The 23608-nt window shown below is 43.9% G+C and overlaps 1 protein-coding gene across 1 annotated transcript in view; it reads left to right on the forward strand.

Moving 5' to 3' along the window:
- Nucleotides 1–20122, forward strand: part of LOC116409474 (E3 ubiquitin-protein ligase RNF130-like) — a 67664-nt gene extending 47542 nt beyond the window's left edge. Inside the window, exon 4 of the mRNA XM_031898128.1 lies at nt 20085–20122. Within this exon, the coding sequence (XP_031753988.1) occupies nt 20085–20122 (38 nt within the window). The remainder of the gene's footprint in view (nt 1–20084) is intronic.
- The last annotated feature ends 3486 nt before the right edge of the window (nt 20123–23608 follow it).

Raw genomic sequence — 23608 nt, forward strand, 5'->3', positions numbered from 1 at the left:
ATGTATGTGAGTGTATAGATTGGTAGGTGTGGGTTAAGTGTGCTGGGTTTACTCGGATGGGTTGAACTTGATGGACACTGGTCTTTTTTCAACCCTATGTAACTATGTAACTATGTAACTATGTGTGCTAATTACCGCAGCGCGCGATATATTTCGCCGCCTGCTATATTAGCGCACAATTTAACGCACGTAACCATTACGTTCGTAAAACTACTTTTCTGAAAATTCCCATTTTCCTGCAAACTGGAGGCTGCATCACTCTAGGGCCAACACAGACTTGAATAAATCCCACTCCATGTTGTGTTGCCAAAAGCTCACGAACCGCAATGTTCTTTAAGTATCGCCAAGTATTAACACCAAGCAGGTGTTAATATTTGCACAGATTAACGCGATATTTCTCACGCTTAACGCTTCATATGTTTTTGTGAATCATGCGATTTCTATTCGCTAATTAATGCAATGCAATAGAAATAACGCTTTGTGATGTTGCTTTTTTTTGCGCATGCGATATGCGTCTTAACGCATGCAAAATGACTTTGATGAATCGCTACTTAATTATGGCGTCCTTTTTAATGCAAAAAAACATGCGTTACGCGTTAACACACTAGTGAATCGGCCTCCACAGAAAAAATATCTTTTATTTCAGCCGGCGGCAGCAGCTGGAAAAACAAGGCTTGTTCTTCCATAAACAGTTGAAAACAACAAAAATAGCTTTCAGCAGCAATAATGGTTCGGTAACAACACAATGGCAGCAATATTACTGAGCTCTGAACGGGCAGAAGGGGCACCTGCCTTATGGAGCAATGATAGGGGGAGTGCCAGGCAGGTACCTCTTCTGCCTACCTGTAGTCTGCGTTCCCTTGCCCTCACCTCCAACGCCGGATTTCTAATTACGGCAGCCAGAGGCCCATGGTGGGGGTGCAGGTTAGAGTCAGCCAGACAGGTTGCCTAGGGCGCTCAGCTGGCTTTGTGGCTTTGCCCACCTCTGTTTGCCAGGATACCCCATAGCGGTCATTTACAATGACCTCCGACAAAAGGGTGCAAAGCTTTGCTGCACTCTTCACCTTGTGGTAGATGCGAAAGTCACCCTTGTCCCTACTCCCTGTCTGAATGATGCACATATTAGAGGGCAGGGGAAGGGGCACCTATTTGCCTCCTTACAGCCGCCCCTTATGAATTCAATGGAGTGCAAGGGCCTGCACCCACAGACACTGGTGGGAGGGCAGGGTAAAAACACAACAGCTTGCTCCTAGCTTTAGATGAGGTTGGAACATGGCACACCATTTTCCAGCAGGGGAGTAATTTGAGGATATCTATTCCTATTAACACAGACATGGCAAATTTAGCCCACAAGGATGACAGAGTATTTCAGCATAATATTCTGCATTTTACTCCCCTTTAGAGAATTGGTGGTGATGCTTTGTGTTTCCTGCACTTAAATCATCCCAAAATCTTGTTAAAAAAAATTTCCTTCCTGGATTATAAATATAATTAATGTAGAGAGGTGGGAATTGGCAGAATATGAGCAGAGTCCTTGGAAGTGCTGGGAGGTTGGCAGCAACCCTGAATTGGGTGATGAGCCTGTTCCAGAGAAGTGGCTTGCATGTGAGTTGTGCCAGCTGATAAGGGTCTTTCACTTGTAGATGCTGCTGCTGCCACAGTGGTGCCCAACTGGCACTCCTTCAGCTGTTATTGAAGTGCGTGTGTGGCACATTAAGTAACTGAGATTGGGTGGCACTCATGTACCAGTGAAATATCTAAAGCTCTGGACATAAATGATCAGATTTGGTTGGGCAATTTGTACAGTTTCCACCATACTTCCTGCCCATTTGTGTGGTGTGGCCAGTCTTGGGACCAGTCAGACTGATAATCCCACCATCCTGGTGAATCAAGGACTGGCCCTGAGGGAAATTTTTTGTTGATCAGCTAAAGGTAGTGAAGAGAGGGGCCCCATTTTTGCAGCTCCCTCTTGCCTTTCATATCTGGCTTTAACCTGTAACCCGGCTTTAACTGTATACCAGTTCATGAACACATTTGAGAAATGAAACGGGACAGATGTAAGCTGACATCACCGATGATATTGGTCAATCAGCAATTAGATTTAAACACTTGTCGCCTACAAGTTAGAAAGCAAAGGCAAAGGTCTGGTCTGATTGGTTACTATAATTAATATGCCCCTATATGTAAGAGACGAAAGCCCTCCCTACTGTTTTTAAGGCAGATTTGCGGTAAAATAAATCATGACTGTATCAATTGGATTTGTAAGATTACCTCTTAATAGTTCTTGATTAGTTGCCATCTTGATGGAATCTGAAACCTAAGATGTTATTAGCTTGGGTTTAATGAGAGGGGCCGGCACAAGGCCGGGGTACCCCACGGGGTCATCCTCAGGTTCTCCTCAGCAGCTGTTCAGAAAAGGATGTTACAAAACGAACTGAGGAGAAACCAGAAAAAATGCTGAAAAACCTGCAAAGGAAAAATCGCTTTTAAAAAAGCGCTTTGAAAAAATCGCACAAAATCTCTCTCTGTCGCTGAATCTCAGGTCGCACTCTATCGCAATCTGTATAGAAAAGAGAATAAAAAGGGCATGTTAGCTTTAGGGATATTGCATTTAGCTTTTAAATATAAAATACACAGGTGTAACTTTAATTCAGTTACATGTTAAGGTTGGTACATAAGTGCAGGGGAGATACCTGGGGCAGAGGGGCAAAACTCTAAGGATTCTGTCATAACAGGGAATAAAATTGACATTATTTTGTATGGCCCCCAAATGTTATAATTGTATGGGGGTCCCAGTGAAAGAAAGTGCAGAGTTGCATCCCTGCATAACTGCCAAATCTTGGGTGTGTGTCTCCCAAGCAGCACTAAGATTAATGGCATCTCTAAAGCCTCTTTTAGGGGAAAATTCTCCAGATTCACTAAAATCAGTGAGAGGAGCAACATCCACTAGTTTGGGGGCTGTCACACAACTATTTCTCAGGGTTATTTGGCAAGAAATCTCTCCAGAGGGGATGCACGCTTACCTCTCACCACAATGCCAACCAACGGACTGAACCAACTGTCACATTCCTGGGTTTGAAGCCACCTCTCATCACATGACAGGTGCTGTACCATGTTATGAGTAGGTTTATATGGCATTATACGTATGGGGACATGTATGTATGGGGGCAGGTCTTTAATTCAGTTACATGTTAAGGTTGGTACATGAGAGTAGGGCATATACCTGGGGCAGAGGGGCAAAACCCAAAGAAGCCTGTCAGTACTTGGAACCAAAATGAAGTATTTTATGGTTTGGCATAGGGGTCACAAAATATCACGTTTTTTTCCCATTAAAACAATGTGTATTTTTCTCTAAGCCCTGCAATAACTGCCAAATCCTGGTGTCTGTGTCTCCCAACAAGCGCCAAGATCAAAGACATCTCCAAAGCCCCTTTTAGGGGAAAATTCTCCTAATTCACTAAAATCAGTGAGAGGAGCAACATCTAGGGGGACATCACCCAACTATTTCCCCTCATTTTTCCATCAAAATAATGGTTATTTGTCAAAAAATCTATCAGAGAAGATCCATGCTTACCTCTCACCACAATGCAAACCAACGGACTGTACCAACTGCCATTTCCATTGTTATGAAGTCAACTCTCAATCAATGCAGGGGCCACTGTTAAAGGGAAAGTGTACCCTGTTGATGAGTAAGGTTTATATGGGAATTATTTGCTTATAAAAGATGGGTTTTCCATAATTTAAATGTATATTTGCGGGTGCCCCTAATGCTGCCTTGCAATCACTGCAGTCTTCTACTGTCAATCTGCTGTTACCCCTCTGCCAGAGCACGGCGCTCCCAGAAGAGTTAGCTGGATAATTCCTGCCATATTTAAATATGCCAGATGTCTATAGTTCTGATCTTGATTGAAAGACAATCATTAGAGGGGTAATTAAAAGCCACGGGTAGTGATGAGCGAATCTGTCCCGTTTCGCTTCGCCATAAAATTCCAAGAAAATTCATGAAAATTTGCATTTGCAAAACGCATTTGTTGCACATTTTTTTTGTTGCCTCGTGTCTTTTTGATGTGAGCTGGATTTTTGACATGCGCCGAATTTTCACGGAAGTTTTGTAAAATAATTCGCCAAAGGCAAAATTCAGAAATTTGCTGCAAATCCATGCCTGCCGAAAAATGTTGTTTATCACTAGCCTCAGTTGGTTTTTAACTTTTATAGCCGGTGTACCACCTGCCCGTTTAATACCTGTTTATTAAATACTTTATATTAACATACTTTTCGGGGTGATACCTATTTAAAACTACGTGTTTTCACTTTCTAACCACCTCAGCTGTTTTTATACTTCTGCACCCTATAATGCAAGTGAATATTTAACTTTCTCTGTGCACTTGCTGCATGGTAGGGTAGTGAATAGGTGTCTAATATTTAATATGCATGTGTATGGTTTAACTTGGGAAAGCCATAAAGCAATTTACATGCTGCAGAGTTCATCTGGCTTTTCTTTATGTCAAGACGAATAAAAACCTTCTAAATCCCAGGTCTAGCCCATGCGAATTTTAATTGACTGATCGTCTGCCTCCATGATTGATAGTTATGTGCCAAATCAGGGTATTTTAATAATAAAGGCAGCCATAGAAGGTAGGATTTTGGTGTTAAGTGACCAGCCATATCACTGAACTACGACACAGCTAAAAAAATAGCTCTAGAAAGATTTCTTGTTTTCTACAAAAGTCTCAGAAGTTTACAGAAGTTTTAGCTCTTTTTTTGCTCTTATTTTGTAGTGATTTGTCTGTCCATGGATTATATAATGATTTTGATTTTTCTACCTTTTATGTTGAAAGATTTTGGGTTTATACTTTATAAATGCAGATTGTGATCATTTTTTACATGTGTTATTATGGTTGCTTGGTAGGTTCGGTATGGGATTTCTATTGTTTTTGTTTCTATTTAAGCTGTCACTGTTCAGGAGAGAAACCCCGCTCACTTACACACAGGGCCGCCATCAGAAATCACGGGGCCCCTCAGAACAGAATTTTCTGGGCCCCCCTCCTCCCATGCCCCGCTCCCCTCCCATCAGTACAAAGGACACCGAGACATTGGTAGCCAGGGCCCCCCTAAAACGTTGGTAGCCAGGGTAACATTTTGCATTGGTGCCAGGGCAGAGACCCCCTAAAACATTGCTATCCAGCCCAGGGCCCCCTAAAACATTGCTGGTCCTCCCCCAGTGTCCTCATACTATGGGCCACTCCCCGCTGCAGCATCCTCCACAACATCCTCCAGCTCCCCCCTAGCATCCTCTACCTTCCCCGCAGCGTCCTCCCCAACAACCTCCAGCTTCCCCCAGCGTCCTCCAGCCCCACCTACCAACATCCAACTTCCCCCAGTGTCCTCTAGCCCCCCTTATCATCCTCCAGCTTCCCCCAGCATCCTCCAGCCCCACCTACCAACATCCAACTTCCCCCAGCATCCTCCAGCCCCACCTAGCAACATCCAACTTCCCCCAGTGTCCTCTAGCCCCCCTTATCATCCTCCAGCTTCCCCCAGCATCCTCCAGCCCCACCTACCAACATCCAACTTCCCCCAGTGTCCTCTAGCCCCCCTTACCATCCTCCAGCTTCCCCCAGTGTCCTCTAGCCCCCCTTACCATCCTACAGCTCTCCGTGCTTCCTGTGGCGCTTCCTGCTCACGCCTGCTATGTGCGCTTCCTCTGGCTAGATCCTCTTCGTATGCCCACCGGCTCGCCGCTGCATCCAGTTCTTATAAGGTGACGTCAGTACGCACGGGGCGCAGCCAATTGAATTACCCGCTAACCACCAATGTCCCAAGGGCCCGTAATTCTTTAAAGGGGGCCCGTGCTTAAAAGCTGTATCACGGCCGGGCCCCCTTTAAAGCAACAATCGTCCAGGCCCGGGACAACAGTCCCCCCTGTGCCCCCCTGATGGCGGCCCTGCCTACACACAGTAAGAGATTGGTTAACAGCTGACAAATTTTGTTTTCTGACCTATTTGATCAATTTCTAGGACAATATTATCAATGTGAATGTAAAATCCACAATCCTTTGACTTTATTATATTGTCCTGAGATTGGTCACTTAGCAGTAGGTGACAGGTTTGGCCACTGGTCACTGTCACGCTGGCAGCACAGGCATGTAAATAGTGTATCTTATATGTATATATTTATGTAATTTGTACCATCTGTATAGGATGAATAATATAGCAATACATGCAATAAAAAAATATTCTGTAAATTAACAAATAAAATATAATCAATAGGTAACAAGAACAGAGAAATGTTGTGCTGGATTGCCATTCTAGAAAGGTATTATCGCTGGATCCCTTTTTAAAGCACTTTCTATTTGCACATTTGCCCATAGGGAACAACCATAAAGACCTGGGTGATTGATCCTGGAACCGGATCATCCCTGAATCGATCCCAAGTAGTAGACACATGACAACCAATCAACAATGTTGTGTGCCCAATAGCCTTAGGCTGTTGTAATGTAAATGATGCCGATTTCTGGAGTGCTTCTTTGGAAATATGGTAGTGTTGGGCCACGTGTGTACATTAGTCATAAAGCTCCATGAAACTATACATATAGTGGTATCAGGAGACATGGGACTTTACAAATCATTGTATTTTTGCATGTTAAATAAGTTCTGCTCCTGACATATGTGTTTATATTTTGACACATTATTTTGTTTTAAGTATTCACTAGCCTGTATCTAGTTACATAAGTGGAATTGTTCAAAAAAATTTTTTCAGAACTTAGATTGTTCGGGGGAAAAAAAGTTAGTGTTTTGTTGTTTTTGTTTTTTTTATACTAAAAGGTCCTGTCAGGATATGGCTCTAAAGTGAAACCACAAAATGTTCATGAATTATCTGGCAGTGAGCATAACTGAAGTGTGAAATTCTTCTGCCAGTAAAAGGGTTTAAATTAAATTAGGCAAAATCACAAGTGGTGTTGCCAAAATAACATGGAATAAGCAGAGAATCTTGCTGCTTGTATTTGCCTCCTACTACCTAGTAAAGCCTCGTATCTTGTGATTCTCTGCCAGGAGCCCAGTCAACGTGCTGAGGAAGGCAAAAGAAGATAGGGCAGCGACATAGAGGCAAGGCAAGGTCACTAAGCAAGCAAATCTTTAACCCAAAATGCCCACCTTGGGTGTGGGCGAGATCATGCTAATGTGATTGTTTGGCCCCCTTACAATGAAGGGAATATGAAAAGTCGGAGCAAGGACTACATCAATGAGCCGATGTGGTCCTCGATCCAACAGAAAAATGAAACCTGCGCGATTTTGGGCAGATGAGCTGCCGAATACGTCTGAAGGACCCAATTCGGCAACTTAAATATGGCTGTGTGTGACCAACTTTAGAGCATCAACAGTGACCCATCCATCTCATCTGAGGTGCCTTTATTATACTGGGGCTTCACATTACAGCGATGGCACATAGGGGGATTGTAAGCTCCATGGAGGCCAAGACAGAAGGAAGTAATGTGTAATCTAAAAAAGAGCACTTCAAATTGCTCTGTCCTTTAGGGCTGTGACACATGGGGAGATTAGTCATGCCGCGACAGATCTCTGTTGTCGCGGGCAACTAATCTCCCCCCTATGCCATCCTCTCAAGGCAACTTGGGCAAATTTCGGTGCTGCGTATGCCATCCCACCAGCGATTTACATTGTAGCCGGTGGGATGGCATTGCGGGGAAATTTGTCACAGCCCTTACAATAAAGAATTAATTTTCACAATCTGTTATCAGAGTCAGGTTTAAGAACACAGTGTTACCTTCTAGCCATGAATCATTTATATTTGTCATTCCACGGCGACACCATTTCTTGTATTCTTACTAATGATGATCCTTCCATTGTTTGGAGAAAACTTGTACATAATGGAATAAATGAATCAAACTGCTTTGACTATGCCATCAATAAAAATGGCCACAGTATATCTTAATGCTGTCCAACATTTTCAGTGCCATGGGTCAGTTTGCAGGATTTCATGTCATAACATTGCACAAAAAGGTTTTGGAGGTCTTGGGAATGTTATGGCTCATACAATCCTCTTGGTGGGCCATATCAGGCTCATGGGCCTCTAGTTAGACAGCCCTGGTCTGTCATATATATTTCCCTCTACTTGGCACAATTCAGCAAAGAGCCTTTAAAACATGGATTCCTAACCTATGGGACAGGATTCAAAATGGAAAAAAAAATATGCAATATTTTTCTGACACCGGGACCTATAAAATGTAAACCCCAAAGATAAAATACTGCTTAATGAAAATCCAACATTCCAAATCCCTGGATGAAGCAGGGTTTTACATATGAGCTGGTTTATGCAATCTATTTTTATAGAGACCTAAATTGTTTGGGGGGTATAGTTTTCCTTTAATAATCAGCATCACCAGGGCAGAAAATAAAAAAGGGACAGATATATCTTGATTTATATATTTATATAGTGCCAGCAAGTTAGGCAGCCCTTTACAGTAGTTTAACAAACAAGAGTCACAAAATAAAAATCAGAGGGCCCTGCTCACAAGAGCTTTACTCCGTTCAAACGGCAGTTTATATTTATAAATAACTTTAGTACCACTAGGCCCCGAAATCTGTCCCACTGGAATCGGGATAAAGAGTCAGCAATGTCATTGACTACGCCTGGCAAGTGCTGTGCTCAGAAGCATATGTTAAACTGCAAGCACCTTAATACTAGATGTTGCAACAATGCTAGCACCGGGCCTGATGATGAGGTCTGGTTATTGATAGCCAAAACTACCGACATATTGTCGGTATTGAAGATCACGTTTCTATTAGTGAACAAGTGCCCCCGGAGCTCTATAGCCACCAGAATTGGGAATAATTCCAGGAAGGTTAGATTACGTATCAGCCCCTCCGCTACCCACCTCTCCGGCCATTTTTCCGCACACCAGCTGCCATGAAAATATGCACCAAAACCGCAGGATCCTGCTGCGTCAGTAAACAGTTGCAGGTCCTCATTGGTATCGGTTGTTATTTGCCAATACGATTTGCCATTGTATGTTTGGAGGAACTTAGCCCAGATCCCTAGGTCCGCTTTTAGCTCGGCCCGTAGCCTGACAAAGTGGTGTGGCTTTTTTAACCCGGAGGTTGCCATGGCCAACCTCCGCGAAAACACCCGACCCATCGTGATAATCCTGCAGGCGAAAGTTAGTTTGCCCAGTAGTGATTGGAGCTGTTTCAGTGTCAGTTTTTTAGAATTAATTGCCCGTTGAATGTCTTCCCTCAAGGCACTGATCTTATCCAATGGCAACCTACACTCCTGACTCACTGTGTCTATCTCGATCCCGAGGAATTTTATGCAGGTGGATGGGCCCTCCGTTTTGTCAGGGGCTAGGGGCACTCCAAATTCTGATGTTACCCTTTGCACTGTTTGAAGCAGTATGGCGCATGCCGGGGAGTTTGTGGGGCCAATGCATAGAAAGTCGTCGAGGTAATGGATAATCGAATCCATACCCGTCTTATAACCCATTCCAGGAAGGTGCTAAATGCTTCAAAGTATGAACAGGAAATGGAGCACCCCATGGGGAGGCTCCTGTCCACGTAAAAGGACCCCCCGAACTGGCAACCCAGCAAGTGTAGGGAATCAGGGTAGACCGTCAGGAGCCGAAAAGCAGCCTCAATATCCGTTTTGGCCATTAGGGCCCCCGGGCCTGCCGCGACCGCCAAGCGGATTGCTTCATCAAATGATGTGTAGGACACCTTAGTTAACTCTTTGTCTATTCCGTCATTTACCGATGACCCCGCAGGGTAGGACAAATGATGGATAAGATGGTATTTGCCTGGCTCTTTTTTGGGAACCAAGCCCAGTGGGGATATACGTGTGTTCTTAAATGGGGGCGTGCTAAACGGGCCGGCCATCCTGCCCAAGACAATCTCTTTGGTAAGCTTTTCCAGTACTAAGGATGGGTTCCCTTTTACAGACTTTAGGTTATTTACGGTCGGGCACCCCGGGGTGCCTTCCCCTGGGATTCTGAACCCGTGTTGGAAATCCATCCTTAGTAGCTCGGCCTTGACTTGGTTGGGGTACTTATCTAGCCAGGGGCGCATCGCTGCGAGCTTCACTGGCGTCTCCCCTTTTTTATTGTTATCTCCCGGCTTTCCTGTCCCTTCCTTGGGCCGTTTAAAACAACTGGCATAGGGGTGGGTTCCTGCGCACAGGGAGCACTCGTGCCGATAGCGGCATGAGTTGCCCCACCTGCACTGGCTGTCATTATACAGCCAGCACACACCCTCTTTCTGTGCTCCGGCTGGGCCAATGGCCTGGCTGCCGGAGCCCGCTTGAAAGGGCTGTCCTTGACTTATGCTTGGGTATCCCTGGTAACTCTTGCCGTTCATGAGTCTCATCCATAGGCCGATATCCCTATGATCCCACCTTATTTCTGGCCTGATCGACATGCGTTAGCTAAATTGCTCATCATATCTGAGCCAGGCCATGCCCCCGTAGACCTTGTGGGCCTCCCAAATGGAGTCCAGGTAGCAGAAGAGTGCCGAGCAGCACTCTGGCTGCTTTTCCCCTATGACACTTGCTAGAGTTGCAAAGGTTTGCAGCCAATTCCCAAAGGTTCTGGGGATCAGCCGAAAGCGCCGCCTGTCTTCGTCCTCCTCCTTTCTATGTTCCTTGCCCTTTTCCCATCTCTCTATGCTAAAACGCTCCAGGGGAAGCAGGGTGAAGATGTCAATGTACTCCCGCTTCCAAATTTTTTTCCTAATTTCGGGCTTCAGGTGGGCCCCCAAAGGGCCCTCGAAGCAAATGTAGGCGTGCCCTTTTGCGAAGTCAGACATCGGGACTGGTTTTTCCCCTTTCTTTGCTGCTCCCTCCCCCGGTGCTGTAGCCCCCCCCGCCTGCTCCTTCCGGCTGGCCGGGCTGGGCTATCACCTCTGGCGCTATGGCACTGCTTGTGGGTTGGGGACTGGGCTGCTCCCGGGGAAATTTCCCCCCCTTGTGACCCTTGTGTTCCCGCTCCCTCCCCTTGTACCTGATCCAATGGCTGCTTTTGGCTGAACTGCGACATTATCTGTCTCAGATCTGACAAAAATTGCCCTAGCATACCTTCTGTGCCCGCCTGCTGCGTGGGATTTGGCTGTGTGAGTGGTACAATAGGTGACTGGCTGAGGTCAAAGGGAAAAAGTATACCTGAAGACCCAGATGCCTGGGTGTTGTCTGTGCCGTCTGTCCCGTAGCTCCCGCGTTGTCTGCCCTCCTCGCCTGGCTCCCGCTGTGCCTGGGACGCCGGCTGAGTGAGGGGTATGCTCCTGGCGCTGGCCGCCTGACCTCGCGCTGCAGGGTACTGCCTATGCCGCGTGCGGTTCCCTCCTACCCTCAGAGGGGTGCTTGTTCCCTCATTCGCCTCATCTCTCCCAGAGGGGCTGCTGCTGCCATCTGAGGGGCATTCCGCGGAGCGCGAGGGATCGGGTGAAGGTTGCCGGCTCCGTGAGGAGCGCTGCTGCCCCCTGCTAGCTGCCTGCCCCCCTGCCCGCCATTGCTGCCTCTCCTGCTGGGCACCCTGCGCTGCTGTAGTTGCCTGACTCCAGACCTCCCCTTCTGGGGGGAGCTGGCTTGTGGTAGCTCTCCTACTTGCCCTCCTGCCTCTGTTGGCTGGGCCCCTGTGCTGTGTTTCTTCCGCCCGTGGGCCTCTGGCCCTCTGTACTCGCTGCCTCCCACTGCGTGCGCCCCCCCCGGCTGACCCGGAAGTGGCCCACCTCTTCCTGCCCGGTCCCAGTGATCCGCCCTCTGCCTCCATTGGCGCTATAGGGGGTTCGGGGGGCCCACTACCTGGTTGCCTGCCAGGGTCCGCGCTGCTCCCTGCCGCCGAATGGGAGGGCCGCGGACTTGTGCTGCGCCTGCGGCCTCCCGCCGCCGGCGCTGGTGATGGACTGAGCCGGTCTGGGGGTCTGGCGCGGCGGGGCCGCAAACTCCACTCGGCAGTCGCCTGGGGTTCTGGCTGCTGCAGCAGCCGCCGCAGCCATCCTTCTCCTTTGCTGGTCGCCTCCTCTCGCAGTCTGATGAGAAGCGCCTCCATGGTAAGTGGCTGGATTGGATTCGCCGAATTCGTGCCGCTGATGCCCTATCCTTCTGCCACTGTTCTTCCCGCGCACTGCTTGGCGCTTCCTTGTGCACCCCCTTTTTAACCCTTTGCTAACCCCGTGCCCCGAGCTGCCCAATCGGCGCTCACATTGTCTGCCCAGTCATGTGGGCCCCTCCTCCTATGCTGCGCTCGGAATCCAGGCCTTTCTTTATCAGGTGCCATACTAACTATTTGCAAGTGTGTGGAAAATTTCAATATAGTAGAACATACACATACAGGTATGGGACCTGTTATACAGAATAGTCGGTAAGGGGTCCTTCTGTAATTTGGATCTCCAAAGTCTACTAATAAATAACCCAACTGGATTGTTTTGCCATCTGTTTTACCAAGGATAATTAAACCTTAAAACCTTAGTTGTGATCAAGTACCAGGTACTATTGTATTATTACACAGAAAAAGGATTTCGCTTTTAAAAATGTTAATTATTCATTTAAAATGGAGTCTGTATGAGATAGTCTTCCCGTAATTTGGAGCTTCATGGATAGTGGATCCCATACCTGAATAAATAAAGATACAGGTTTTTATGTCTTGTCAGTACTAAAGAAATAAAGCACCTCGCACCTAAATATAAACACGCTAAACACTCCTTTATGTAGATAAATGGCCTATTATGAGGGATTTACATTGTGTGAGCTGCAAATGGAAAATGCAAAAGATAAAAATGTTCTCTTTTATATAAAATGGCACCACTTATAGATTTATAGATTAGGTCTATACGCCTAGGCAGCACAAAAGATATAAAACACGCTACCTTTTATGAAATGGTTACAGAAAGTACTTTTTTATTGATTTATTTATTTTTTACATTTATTTATGCTCTCTCAGTAAAAGTTAAGAACTATAAAGGGACAATATACCCCCCTTTTTGACTTGAGATATTCAGTTTGGTTTTAAAAAGATGCATGAACACTATCTGAACCCCAGGAAATAAATATTTTTTTCTACATGGCAGAGATTGAAAGGAAACCATGATACTATAATAAACTACTTCCCATCAGTCCTCTTTAAAGGTTACCCCATTTTTCAATATTGTTTCATAGAACGTACTTTTTGGTTACTTTTTTTTTTATCAAGCAATCCTTACAATTTTTGTTATTTGTGAACTAAACAAGGCAAAATTTTAAAATGAAACTAAGCGCACATTCTACTTCCTGGTCCTAGTGAGCAAAGTCAAGACAAATCGGCAACTCGCTGGGAAGCCCTTTTTGTATTGAGGTGATCCTTATCTCACAACCTATCAGACTGTACCGGGGCAAAGGGAGAGATATCTTTATACATACATTTTTACATTATGCTGATTTATTTGGACTTTGCTTCCCAGTTAGAGAAGTAGCAAAAACCATTCATATTTCCTAATTAAAACAGTTGACAGAATATGTTCCTCGCAAACCTTAGTAATTGCATTTTTGTTGAAAAAGTTATCCAGAATGATAGGGACCTGGGGTTTTCCAGATTACAGATCTTTCTGTAATTTGGATCACCATACTAGTCTTCTAAAAATAATTTGTATATAATAATTATGTAAACCAATAGGATTGTTTTGCCACCAATGTGAAGTAATGTATTTTAGTTTTGATTAAGTACAAGGTACAGAGGAAATTATTTTAAAAAATTTGAATGATTTGCTAAAAAAAGACTCTATGGAATATGGTCTTCCTGTAATTTGGAGCCTTTTGGATAATGTGTTTCACAGTTTAATGTAAGCCTTCCTTCATCCTGTTGTGAAGGGATTCTAGAGCTTAAATTGACTCTGCTTTCCATAGTGGCAGTGCATGGATTCTCTGGAAAAGCAGAAAATCCTTTGCTTCACACTAGACCAAGGTGAGGGGGTTGCATTGCACACTGTGAGCCTAAGGGGGGAACTGGTCCCAGTGAACACAGTCTACATTACAAACTATCAAGGTTTTCTTTCAATTTGTGAACTCGGGTCTGTATACGAAAATAAACACATTTTTAATTTATTTCTGGAAGTTCAGATATTCAAGCACCGGAATAAGCTCAAAAATGTCATATATACCCCATGTTTTCCATTTAAAGAGGAAGTTCATCCAACATTAAAATGATACTGACCCACCAGACTGTGTGGTTTCTATTTCCACGGAAATCCACTTGAAAAGAAGGGCCCCGTAATCACCCCTGCTGCCTGCCACTCATTCTGAATGTCGAATGCCTTATCAGAGCCAGTACTTGTGACCATTCATTGGGGATGTCTTTCCTGTGGGCAACAATCTTCCACATGTGCCACAAACCTAACCGTTCCATATAATTTAATGAATATGAAACTTATGGTTTTTGGTGCAACAAAATAGACTGGGAGTGCCGCCCAAACAGATGACATAATCAGAGAACTCCCAGGCCTAGAAGGCCAGAGTTTGAGTAAGATGAATTCCACCCACAGGTGAGAAGCCCATATATATAAATATATAAACACTGAGCTATAAGAGCACTTATTCAGGGTCAGACAGGTCTGCCATTCCCTTTCACCCTATTTACATTGGTTGGTTGTTTACACTGACTTACTATTCAGAAGCATAGTAAACACGGTAATAATAATATCATGGCAACTATCATATTTAGCTGTTGTCAGATGTGTCTAAAAGTATTAGCTGTTGGTAAAGTATTTTTATTCCATATACCATCCACCCGGCCTATACCCTTACGTAGAAGAGGATGATCTTCCCGCTGGGTGAGTGCTGAAGGTGCATTTAAGTTTAGTGCACCTTTAATTTGTAGTACTAGTAAGCGCTCATGTATAGATAGCCTTAAAGTGGTTGTTCACCTAGTATGACAAAGGCAGTGATATAATGAGACAATTGTAGCAGCTATTTGGTTGCTGGCTCGTTATTGTAACATGTATGGCCAGCTTTTAGATCTGCTTTTAGGAAACATTTTGCCACGGTCCAGTTGTTTGCTGGAGCATGCAGGTAGTTTTCCTAGCTTCAACTAGAAGATATCGCTTGAAATGGTCGTTCACGTTTATGGGCAAATCGAACTATTAAACAGTCGTTTCAGGATAAGCTTCGTCATACGATAACTAAAAGATCTTTTAAAAATCTTTACGTGTATGGCCAGCTTGACACCTTTACATGCCAATGTTATTAGGACTGCTAGAGGTTACAAGCATGCTTTGCGCTTTGTCCCTTCTCCCACAAGAATGTTGTATTTATTTCTCCACTTCTCCTCCAGGCATAGCTGTCAAGTACAAATGCAAATAACCCATAAGAAGGCGATAAACAATTTTAATAAATAATCCCTGGCAAAGCTGAAAACAGCAGGGATCCAGACGCTGTTGTGCACAGTTTCCCTGTGTCCTTTGCTAATTCTGGAAAGGAAGATGCACTATTTTTATTACACTTTACTTATTCCGTTTCCCAAAACTCTAGGGAAAGTAGGGAAATAAATATAAAAACCTCCCAGAAATTATGTATTCTTACATGGTACATCAGCCCTATGCAATGGAAATATTGCCGCACTTGCCACCGTTTCTGAAAAAAAAAATATATCTCCATCTATCTTCCCTATTAATAGCATTGGCATTAAGCATCTTCAATTGCGACAGGTGGCAACCCTATGCTGCTTGTGCTGGTTTTGTCACCTGCGTAGAAACACTGGGTGCCTTGGGAGGCAAGGTGATGAAGTGGTCCCTGCAGCAAGACAGTAACTATAATGTCAGAATAAAAGAGAAAAAGTATCGAAATGGACTAGTAATTAAAAAAAAAGAAAGGTTGACTGATTTCCCTGCTACAAAGTGCATATGGCATGATTTGGCCAAGGGCAGTAAAGACTTCAACTCCCTAATTTCCCTGTGGCCCTTTCAAGCCTTGCCAAATACTTGCAGTATTTAAGAGCATCCCATCTGCCCTTGATTTTCATGAATGCTCTTGTGCTGTCGCTTCAGGCAACATAATTATTATTCCAGTATGGCTAAGAGGGTTATGAGATAGCTAATGTTTATCCCCAGACACAGAATTCTGATACAGGCAAGTACTCTAGGTTTCTCAAACGGATTATATTTAGGCTTTGCTATCTAAGCTCGCAGCGTCAAGTAATATATTAGCATAGGAAGAATTTGCTGAGGGAGGCAGGTACACAAGACAATTGTACTCAACTCAAAACTAAAATAACTTGACCTGACATATACGTTTATCAGTTGCTTTCTTTCAAGGTTCAATTTGGATTTTTACTGTGCCGTATTTGCTTATCTGCTCTTAAGGTGGCCACACACGTGACGAAACATCGTCAGATCCGCCACACACCGTCAGGGCTGAAACAGCAGAAAAGCAGGTAGAAACAATAGGATTTCTACCTCCTTCTGCCGATTCAGCCCCGACGGCAGATTTTGGTCAGGCGCCGTCTATGGCGCCCGATCGGCGAGTCGACCGATATCAGCAGCTTCTTGCGATATCGCTCGACTCGCGGACATGCCATACACGCACCGAATATCGTACGAAACGAGGTTTCGTACGATAGTATCGGTGCGTGTATGGCCAGCTGTAATTGTAATCATCAGTTACTTACATACAGTGGTTGGGGGCCAGCAGGCAAGATGTGGCCCTAAAAGGAGTTTTTAAGACCTCTCCCTTCCACGGAATATTGCACAATATGATCTCTCTGCATAATTCATATAAATGCACAACATTCTAATTTTTATGGTACAGAAAAGAAATTGCTAAAATGTGGCATATTTGTACGTTCAAATACGATATGGGATCTATTGTCCATAATGCTCGGGACCTGGGGATTCCTTAGATCTATTAACAAATTATTTATGCATTAAATAAACCCAATAGGATTGTCTTTCTTCCAATAAGGATTAATTATATCTTAGTGGGGATCAACTACGTGGAATTGTTTAATTTATACAGCGAAAAAGGACATCATTTTTAAACATTTTATTATTTCCTTATAATAGAACCGATGGGAGATGAACGTTCCATCATTCTGGGTTTCTAAAATGTTCATGCAATCAGAAATCAACCCCTCAGTTAGTGGCACTCCCATATCTGATGTAGACATGTGTAGCATTAGAGCCAATACTGGTGACTTTGCATAGGGATAATGGGACTTACTAAGGAGTTCTGTATGGCATTCTAGAGTTATTGTGTCGCAATACTACATTTCGTATTATTTGTTCATAAATGTTCCTGGGGACCAGATGTATTGAAGGGAGCCTCATAGTTATGCCTGTCAAGTTTAAAGTACTTTTCCTTGCACCCTCTTTATATTGTGACTTGTTCCTCATGTGATCCTGTTTTCTCCCACTCTCTAAAAGCATCCAGGTATTTTTATTGGCTCCTGATGAAACTGACCCATTATATGAATGTGATAGGGAACTTAGATTGGGTTCCACTGAGCAGGGGGGACTCATTGTCCCTGATTTTTTTGGGGGCAACCAGGGCTGCCCCCCCCCATCCAAGTCACAAACTTCTTCTGAAATTAAACCCAAACTGCCCACCTGCGTGCACACACATTTTACCTTCTCCTTGGGTCCATGATGGAGGGGGGGGGGGTAGGTAGGGTGCACTCACAGTAACCATCAGGACGTGGGCCTGGATTTGTGGGCCCACAAAGACAGGGTGGGGCCTTCCAGGTTTTTTCCCCTTGTTCCACTTGCCCAGTCCGATACTGGAGGGACTTATATATATGATGATCAATATCTACAGTACTGTGTAATGTGTCAGCGGTGTATAAATGTTACATGACAGTACAGGTATGGGATCTATTATCCAGAATGCTCTAGACCTGGGGTCTTCCGGATAAGGGATTTCTCCATAATTTGAATTTCCATACCTTAGATTTACTAAAAAGTCATTTAAACATTAAATAAACCCAATTGTTATGCCTCCAATAAGAATGAATTGTCTGTGCTAATGAATATGTGTGTATAAATATGGTGGTACTTAAGCTTGAGGGTTCTCTGGCAGCTTTTTAAATGGATTTACCAAGGTTTTGAAAGCAGGGATTATCTGCCAAGCTTCAAACAACAGTCACTAAAATATCTTTAATAATGGATAGAGCTTTTTGCAAATTTGACTTACCAAGAAATGTAAGTACAGGATCCTTTAAAAATAAATAATATTGCTGTAAATAATTAAAAATGTTCCAAGTCTGAATTTGCTGAATGTTTATTCTCATTGGTGGCCGAAAATGCAGCATGATGTCTAGACAATGTCTTATACTGTGTTGTTAAATGATCTCGGTATGGCAGTATTGGCTCCTTATTTACCAGTTATACTGCCAAACAGAACCTTCTGTAGGCTGCTGTCCATATAGGGGCTACCAAGATAGCCAATCACAGCCTTTATTTTGCACCCCCAGAGTGGTTTCATGCTTCTGTTGCTCTCCAACTCTTTTTACTTTTGAATGTTGCTCATGGGTAAAAATGTAGACAATGTAAGAAAATATTTCAATTTATTTATTTTAGATTTTGGGACTAATTTATCAAAATGTAAGATAATTCACCCACTTTCTTATGGGACTTTTAGAAGCATATTTGTCAAATGGAGAACCCTAAATTTAACCCATTGCTAATTACACTTGTAAAAATCCCATGGGAATGGATATAAGGTGGGTGAATACTTCTTTGGTGAGCTCTAATCTCAGATTTTGATAAATCTGCAATGTTATTAATAGGGAAAAAAGACAAAATATAGGCTGGAATTTATTTTTTTTTTTTCAGAAAACGTCAACCCTAGTTGCATGCTGTGCCCTTACCTACAAGGATCAGTGTGTGCCAAATCACCCCATGGGCATTGAGACTGCCCAGCAACACTTTACCCCCTTGTGCTATTTTGTGTTTTACATCTTCCTTCAGCTGTATGGGAAAACAACTAGCTCTACAACCCTACTGCAACCTTTACTAAAGCCTAGCATTCACCGGCCAAGTAATGGGTCTTCTCTGCCTGTGTTACTATACTTAGTGGTACAGAATTTTAGATGTAATTTATAGAAAAATCTATACTGTGTTGAAGAGCATACACAGCACTGTTAATGTCTGTGTTTATAATATGGAGAAGAAACAAAAGAAGCCAATTTGTGATAATCACATCCCTTTGGGGATTCCCGCTGTTAGTGATAACATCAGTTTATGTTGTACAAAAGTACAGCCGGTGCCCATGTTCAGGTTTGGGCTAATGGCTTTGGGTCATGCAATGTCTTCTGACAAATAGATGCCTGAATATAAAGGCACGGCTATTTCCTTTGCAAATTTGTTGCCATTCATTCGCTAATTGAGCATGACCACACATCAGATTTTAAATTAATCTGTTCTTTGTTGTTGCTTCCAGTAGCATTTAATTCTTTTTAATCACTACTGAAGGACGCGCTACAAAATACAGAAAAAAGCACTTTATTCTCTCTCATGTATATTGTTGCCACCAAATCAGTACAATGTAATTATAAGAGAATTTTGTAATTTATTTTGTTCTAATTTTCCCAAAGGGAACAGGCAGGAAGAACACAGAGAAGGCTGTTTATGTAATCATGTTTGATCAGTTGAACTCTAAATGGCTGGTGTTCCTTAAAATATTCCTCTTGATCTGTACTGTACTAATTACCGGGGAATACCTATATTGTAACCATAATATGGTACCTCTGTGCACAGGCGTGATGAAATTGTTGGTTCATACAATAAATATTTTATTTACAGATGTTAGACAACATCTAACATTGAGATAATATACCTATTTCCACTTTAACAATCTCTGTACAGGGCTGTGGAATGCTTTTTAGTGATATATAAATAAAGGATAATGCTAATGCCATCTTTGTTTCCCCTCATCCTTTCCATTTAATAAAATAGTAAGGAAATCAATAACATTTATAAGGCGTTGGTCTTTGAGATAATAATAATAAAGGGATTTTGGATATTGCTTCTCCATTAAGTAGAATATGCCTGTAGTGTAGGTGGTAGATATAAAAAGTCCTTTTCTATTGCCCAGAATTAATATGTTGCCGTTTGTGTCTCTAGCGGCCGATCGACTTGGCTGTGATTCTCACAGCCTATGATTAAGTGCCTCAATAGGGCACGAAACGCGTTAGGCGTTCATTGTTTTAAACATGAAGAAATAAATTTTGGATTTTAGCAGTCTTCACGTGTCCGGAGTGCTTTACGTTCCATATGCTAACCTTGGAGATTTTCCCCTTCAGCTGCGGGTTCGGGGCCTTGAGCACCCGGACCACTATCGGCATGTGGTGAGCTATTCTCTGATTCCTCAGTTTTTTACACTGTTTGAGCGATGCATATTGTGTGATTTTCTGAACCATAGCGTCAGACCCGGGGTTTGAACACCCGGGTCCAACTTGATATTGGGTATTATTTGTTTATTTTACATAAATTTATTGTCTGGGAATCCCTTTGGGGTTTGTTTGCATTACATTCCTCTCCTTTTTAATGTGATTCTCAAACACGTTTCAATGTCGCGCCCAACGTGAAGCATTGGATAGCGCTCCTGCAGCGCGGGAACTGTACGTTTAAGGAGAAGATTCTGCGCTCTGCATCCCATAATGCCTCAGCTGTCGTCATCTACAACAGCGTTTTTCAACCACTGTTCCGCGGCACACTAGTGTGCCGCGAGATGTTGCCTGGTGTGCCGTAGGCAGGGCCGCAATTTTTACTTTAAAAAACAAAATCCGGGCCCTGTCATTGGTTGCGCCCCGTGTGTACGGGTGACGTCAGTACGCACGGGGCGCAACGTTATAAAAGGGCCTGTGTGCGGTCGCGTGTAGGCAGAAGTGCAGAGGCGGCGCGCGTGAGGGGAAGATGCTGCTGAAGCCGCCGAAGAGTAAAATGCTGCTGGGCACCAATGTACTGGGGGGCACTGCTGCTGGGCACCAATGTACTAGGGGGGCACTGCTCTTGGCACCAATGTACTAGGGGGGCACTGCTGCTGGGCACCAATGTACTAGGGGGGCACTGCTCTTGGCACCAATGTACTAGGGGGGCACTGCTGCTGGGCACCAGTGTACTAGGGGGGCACTGCTGCTGGGCACAGAGTTAAATTTTTTAACATTTTCTAATGGTGGTGTGCCTCGTGATTTTTTTCATGAAACAAGTGTGCCTTTGCCCAAAAAAGGTTGAAAAACACTGATCTACAATAACAACTCCAAGGAAGAGACGGTCACTATGACTCACCAAGGTAAATCTCTCTACTTGCTTTATCATTAGTCGGCTCCTGAAGTGTAAGTGGATGATTTCCGTTCTTAATAAAAACAATGTGGGCTTTCAACCATGTCCAGCATTGGAATTGACATGTAACTAAAGGTGGCCATACATGGTAAGGTTTGCTCCTTTGGCAAGGTTGCCAAACGAGCAAATCTTTCCCCCAATATGCCCACCTTGGCGGGGCGATAACGTGCTAATGCGATTGTTTGGTCCTGGGAGGGGGGATAGGGCAAAGGAAAAGTCGGAGGCAGGACTGCATCAACGAGCCGTTATGGTCCCCAAACTGGCAAAAAATCTAGGCTCTCCAATCGACATCTGGCCAATTTTTGGCCACATATCAGTTGGGGTGGCCTGTAGGAGGGCCCCATACACAGACAGATAAGCCGCTGAGTTGGTTTTAAAGCCTCGAATTTGCAGCTGAAATCTTCCCGTGCATGGCCACCTTTAGATTGTTTTATGTTGGGTTTTTTTTGGGACACACGACCACAGTCATGTAGGCAGGCTGGAGAGATGTCAGTGCAGTAGGGTCAGGGTGAAAAGGCAGGCTATTTCTTTCTTTTATTATTTTTTTTAAGTATAAACTGTCCCTGCGCTTTAGATCTTATAGCCTAAATGGAGATGGGGCCGTGGGTTTGGGACATTAGGGCTCATTAACTAATGGTGGCAGGAAGCGTTCCGTTTTGTTATCGCTACAGTGCCATCTAGTGTCCATTTATTTCCCTGTAGCTATTGAATCATATGAATGGATGTATGTTTAGCTCTAGCGCCATCTAGTGGTCACTTTTTCTACAGTACATTACCGATGTGGATTACAGTGTCTTGGAAAAGTATTCGGCCCTCTTGAACTTTTCCACATTTTGTCACATTACAGCCACAAACATGAATCAATTTTATTGGAATTCCAAGTGAAAGACCAATACAAAGTGGTGTACACGTGAGAAGTGGAACGAAAATCATACATGATTCCAAACATTTTTTACAAATAAATAACTGCAAAGTGGGGAGTGCAGTCAGTTGCCCATAGACATTGCCTGATGAGTGCTAATGACTAAATAGAGTTTACCTGTGTGTAATCTAATGTCAGTACAAATACAGCTGCTCTGTGACGGCCTCAGAGGTTGTCTAAGAGAATATTGGGAGCAACAACACCATGAAGTCCAAAGAACACACCAGACAGGTCAGGGATAAAGTTATTGAGGAATTTAAAGCAGGCTTAGGCTACAAAAAGATTTCCAAAGCCTTGAACATCCCACACGGAGCACTGTTCAAGCGATCATTCAGAAATGGAAGGAGTATGGCACAACTATAAACCTACCAAGACAAGGCCGTCCACCTAAACTCACAGGCCGAACAAGGAGAGCGCTGATCAGAAATGCAGCCAAGAGGCCCATGGTGACTCTGGACGAGCTGCAGAGATCTACAGCTCAGGTGGGGGAATCTGTCCATAGGACAACTATTAGTCGTGCACTGCACAAAGTTGGCCTTTATGGAAGAGTGGCAAGAAGAAAGCCATTGTTAACAGAAAACCATAAGAAGTCCCGTTTGCAGTTTGCCACAAGCCATGTGGGGGACACAGCAAACATGTGGAAGAAGGTGCTCTGGTCAGATGAGACCAAAATGGAACTTTTTGGCCAAAATGCAAAACGCTATGTGTGGCGGAAAACTAACACTGCACATCACTCTGAACACACCATCCCCACTGTCAAATATGGTGGTGGCAGCATCATGCTCTGGGGGTGCTTCTCTTCAGCAGGGACAGGGAAGCTGGTCAGAGCTGATATGAAGATGGTTGGAGCCAAATACAGGGCAATCTTGGAAGAAAACCTCTTGGAGTCTGCACTGGAGCTTTTTTGCAAAGAAGAATGGGCAAGGATTTCAGTCTGTAGATGTGCAAAGCTGGTAGAGACATACCCTAAAAGACTGGCAGCTATAATTGCAGCAAAAGGTGGTTCTACAAAGTATTGACTCGGGGCTGAATAATTACGCACACCCCACTTTGCAGTTATTTATTTGTAAAAAATGTTTGGAATCATGTATGATTTTCGTTCCACTTCTCACGTGTACACCACTTTGTATTGGTCTTTCATGTGGAATTCCAATAAAATTGATTTATGTTTGTGGCTGTAATGTGACAAAATGCGGAAAAGTTCAAGGGGGCCGAATACTTTTGCAAGCCACTGTATATAATGAGCTGCGGTCTGGCACTGTCCCGACCTGATCGCTGCAACTGAGCCGGTAAGAACCTAAATACTTGGGGTGCCTTGTAGTTTGGTTATAGTTACTTTTTAGATCTACTATAGTATTTATATCTACACCTCACTATTTGATCC

This window comes from Xenopus tropicalis, chromosome 3 (genome assembly GCF_000004195.4).
Source record: "Xenopus tropicalis strain Nigerian chromosome 3, UCB_Xtro_10.0, whole genome shotgun sequence".
NCBI classification, from domain to species: domain Eukaryota; kingdom Metazoa; phylum Chordata; class Amphibia; order Anura; family Pipidae; genus Xenopus; species Xenopus tropicalis.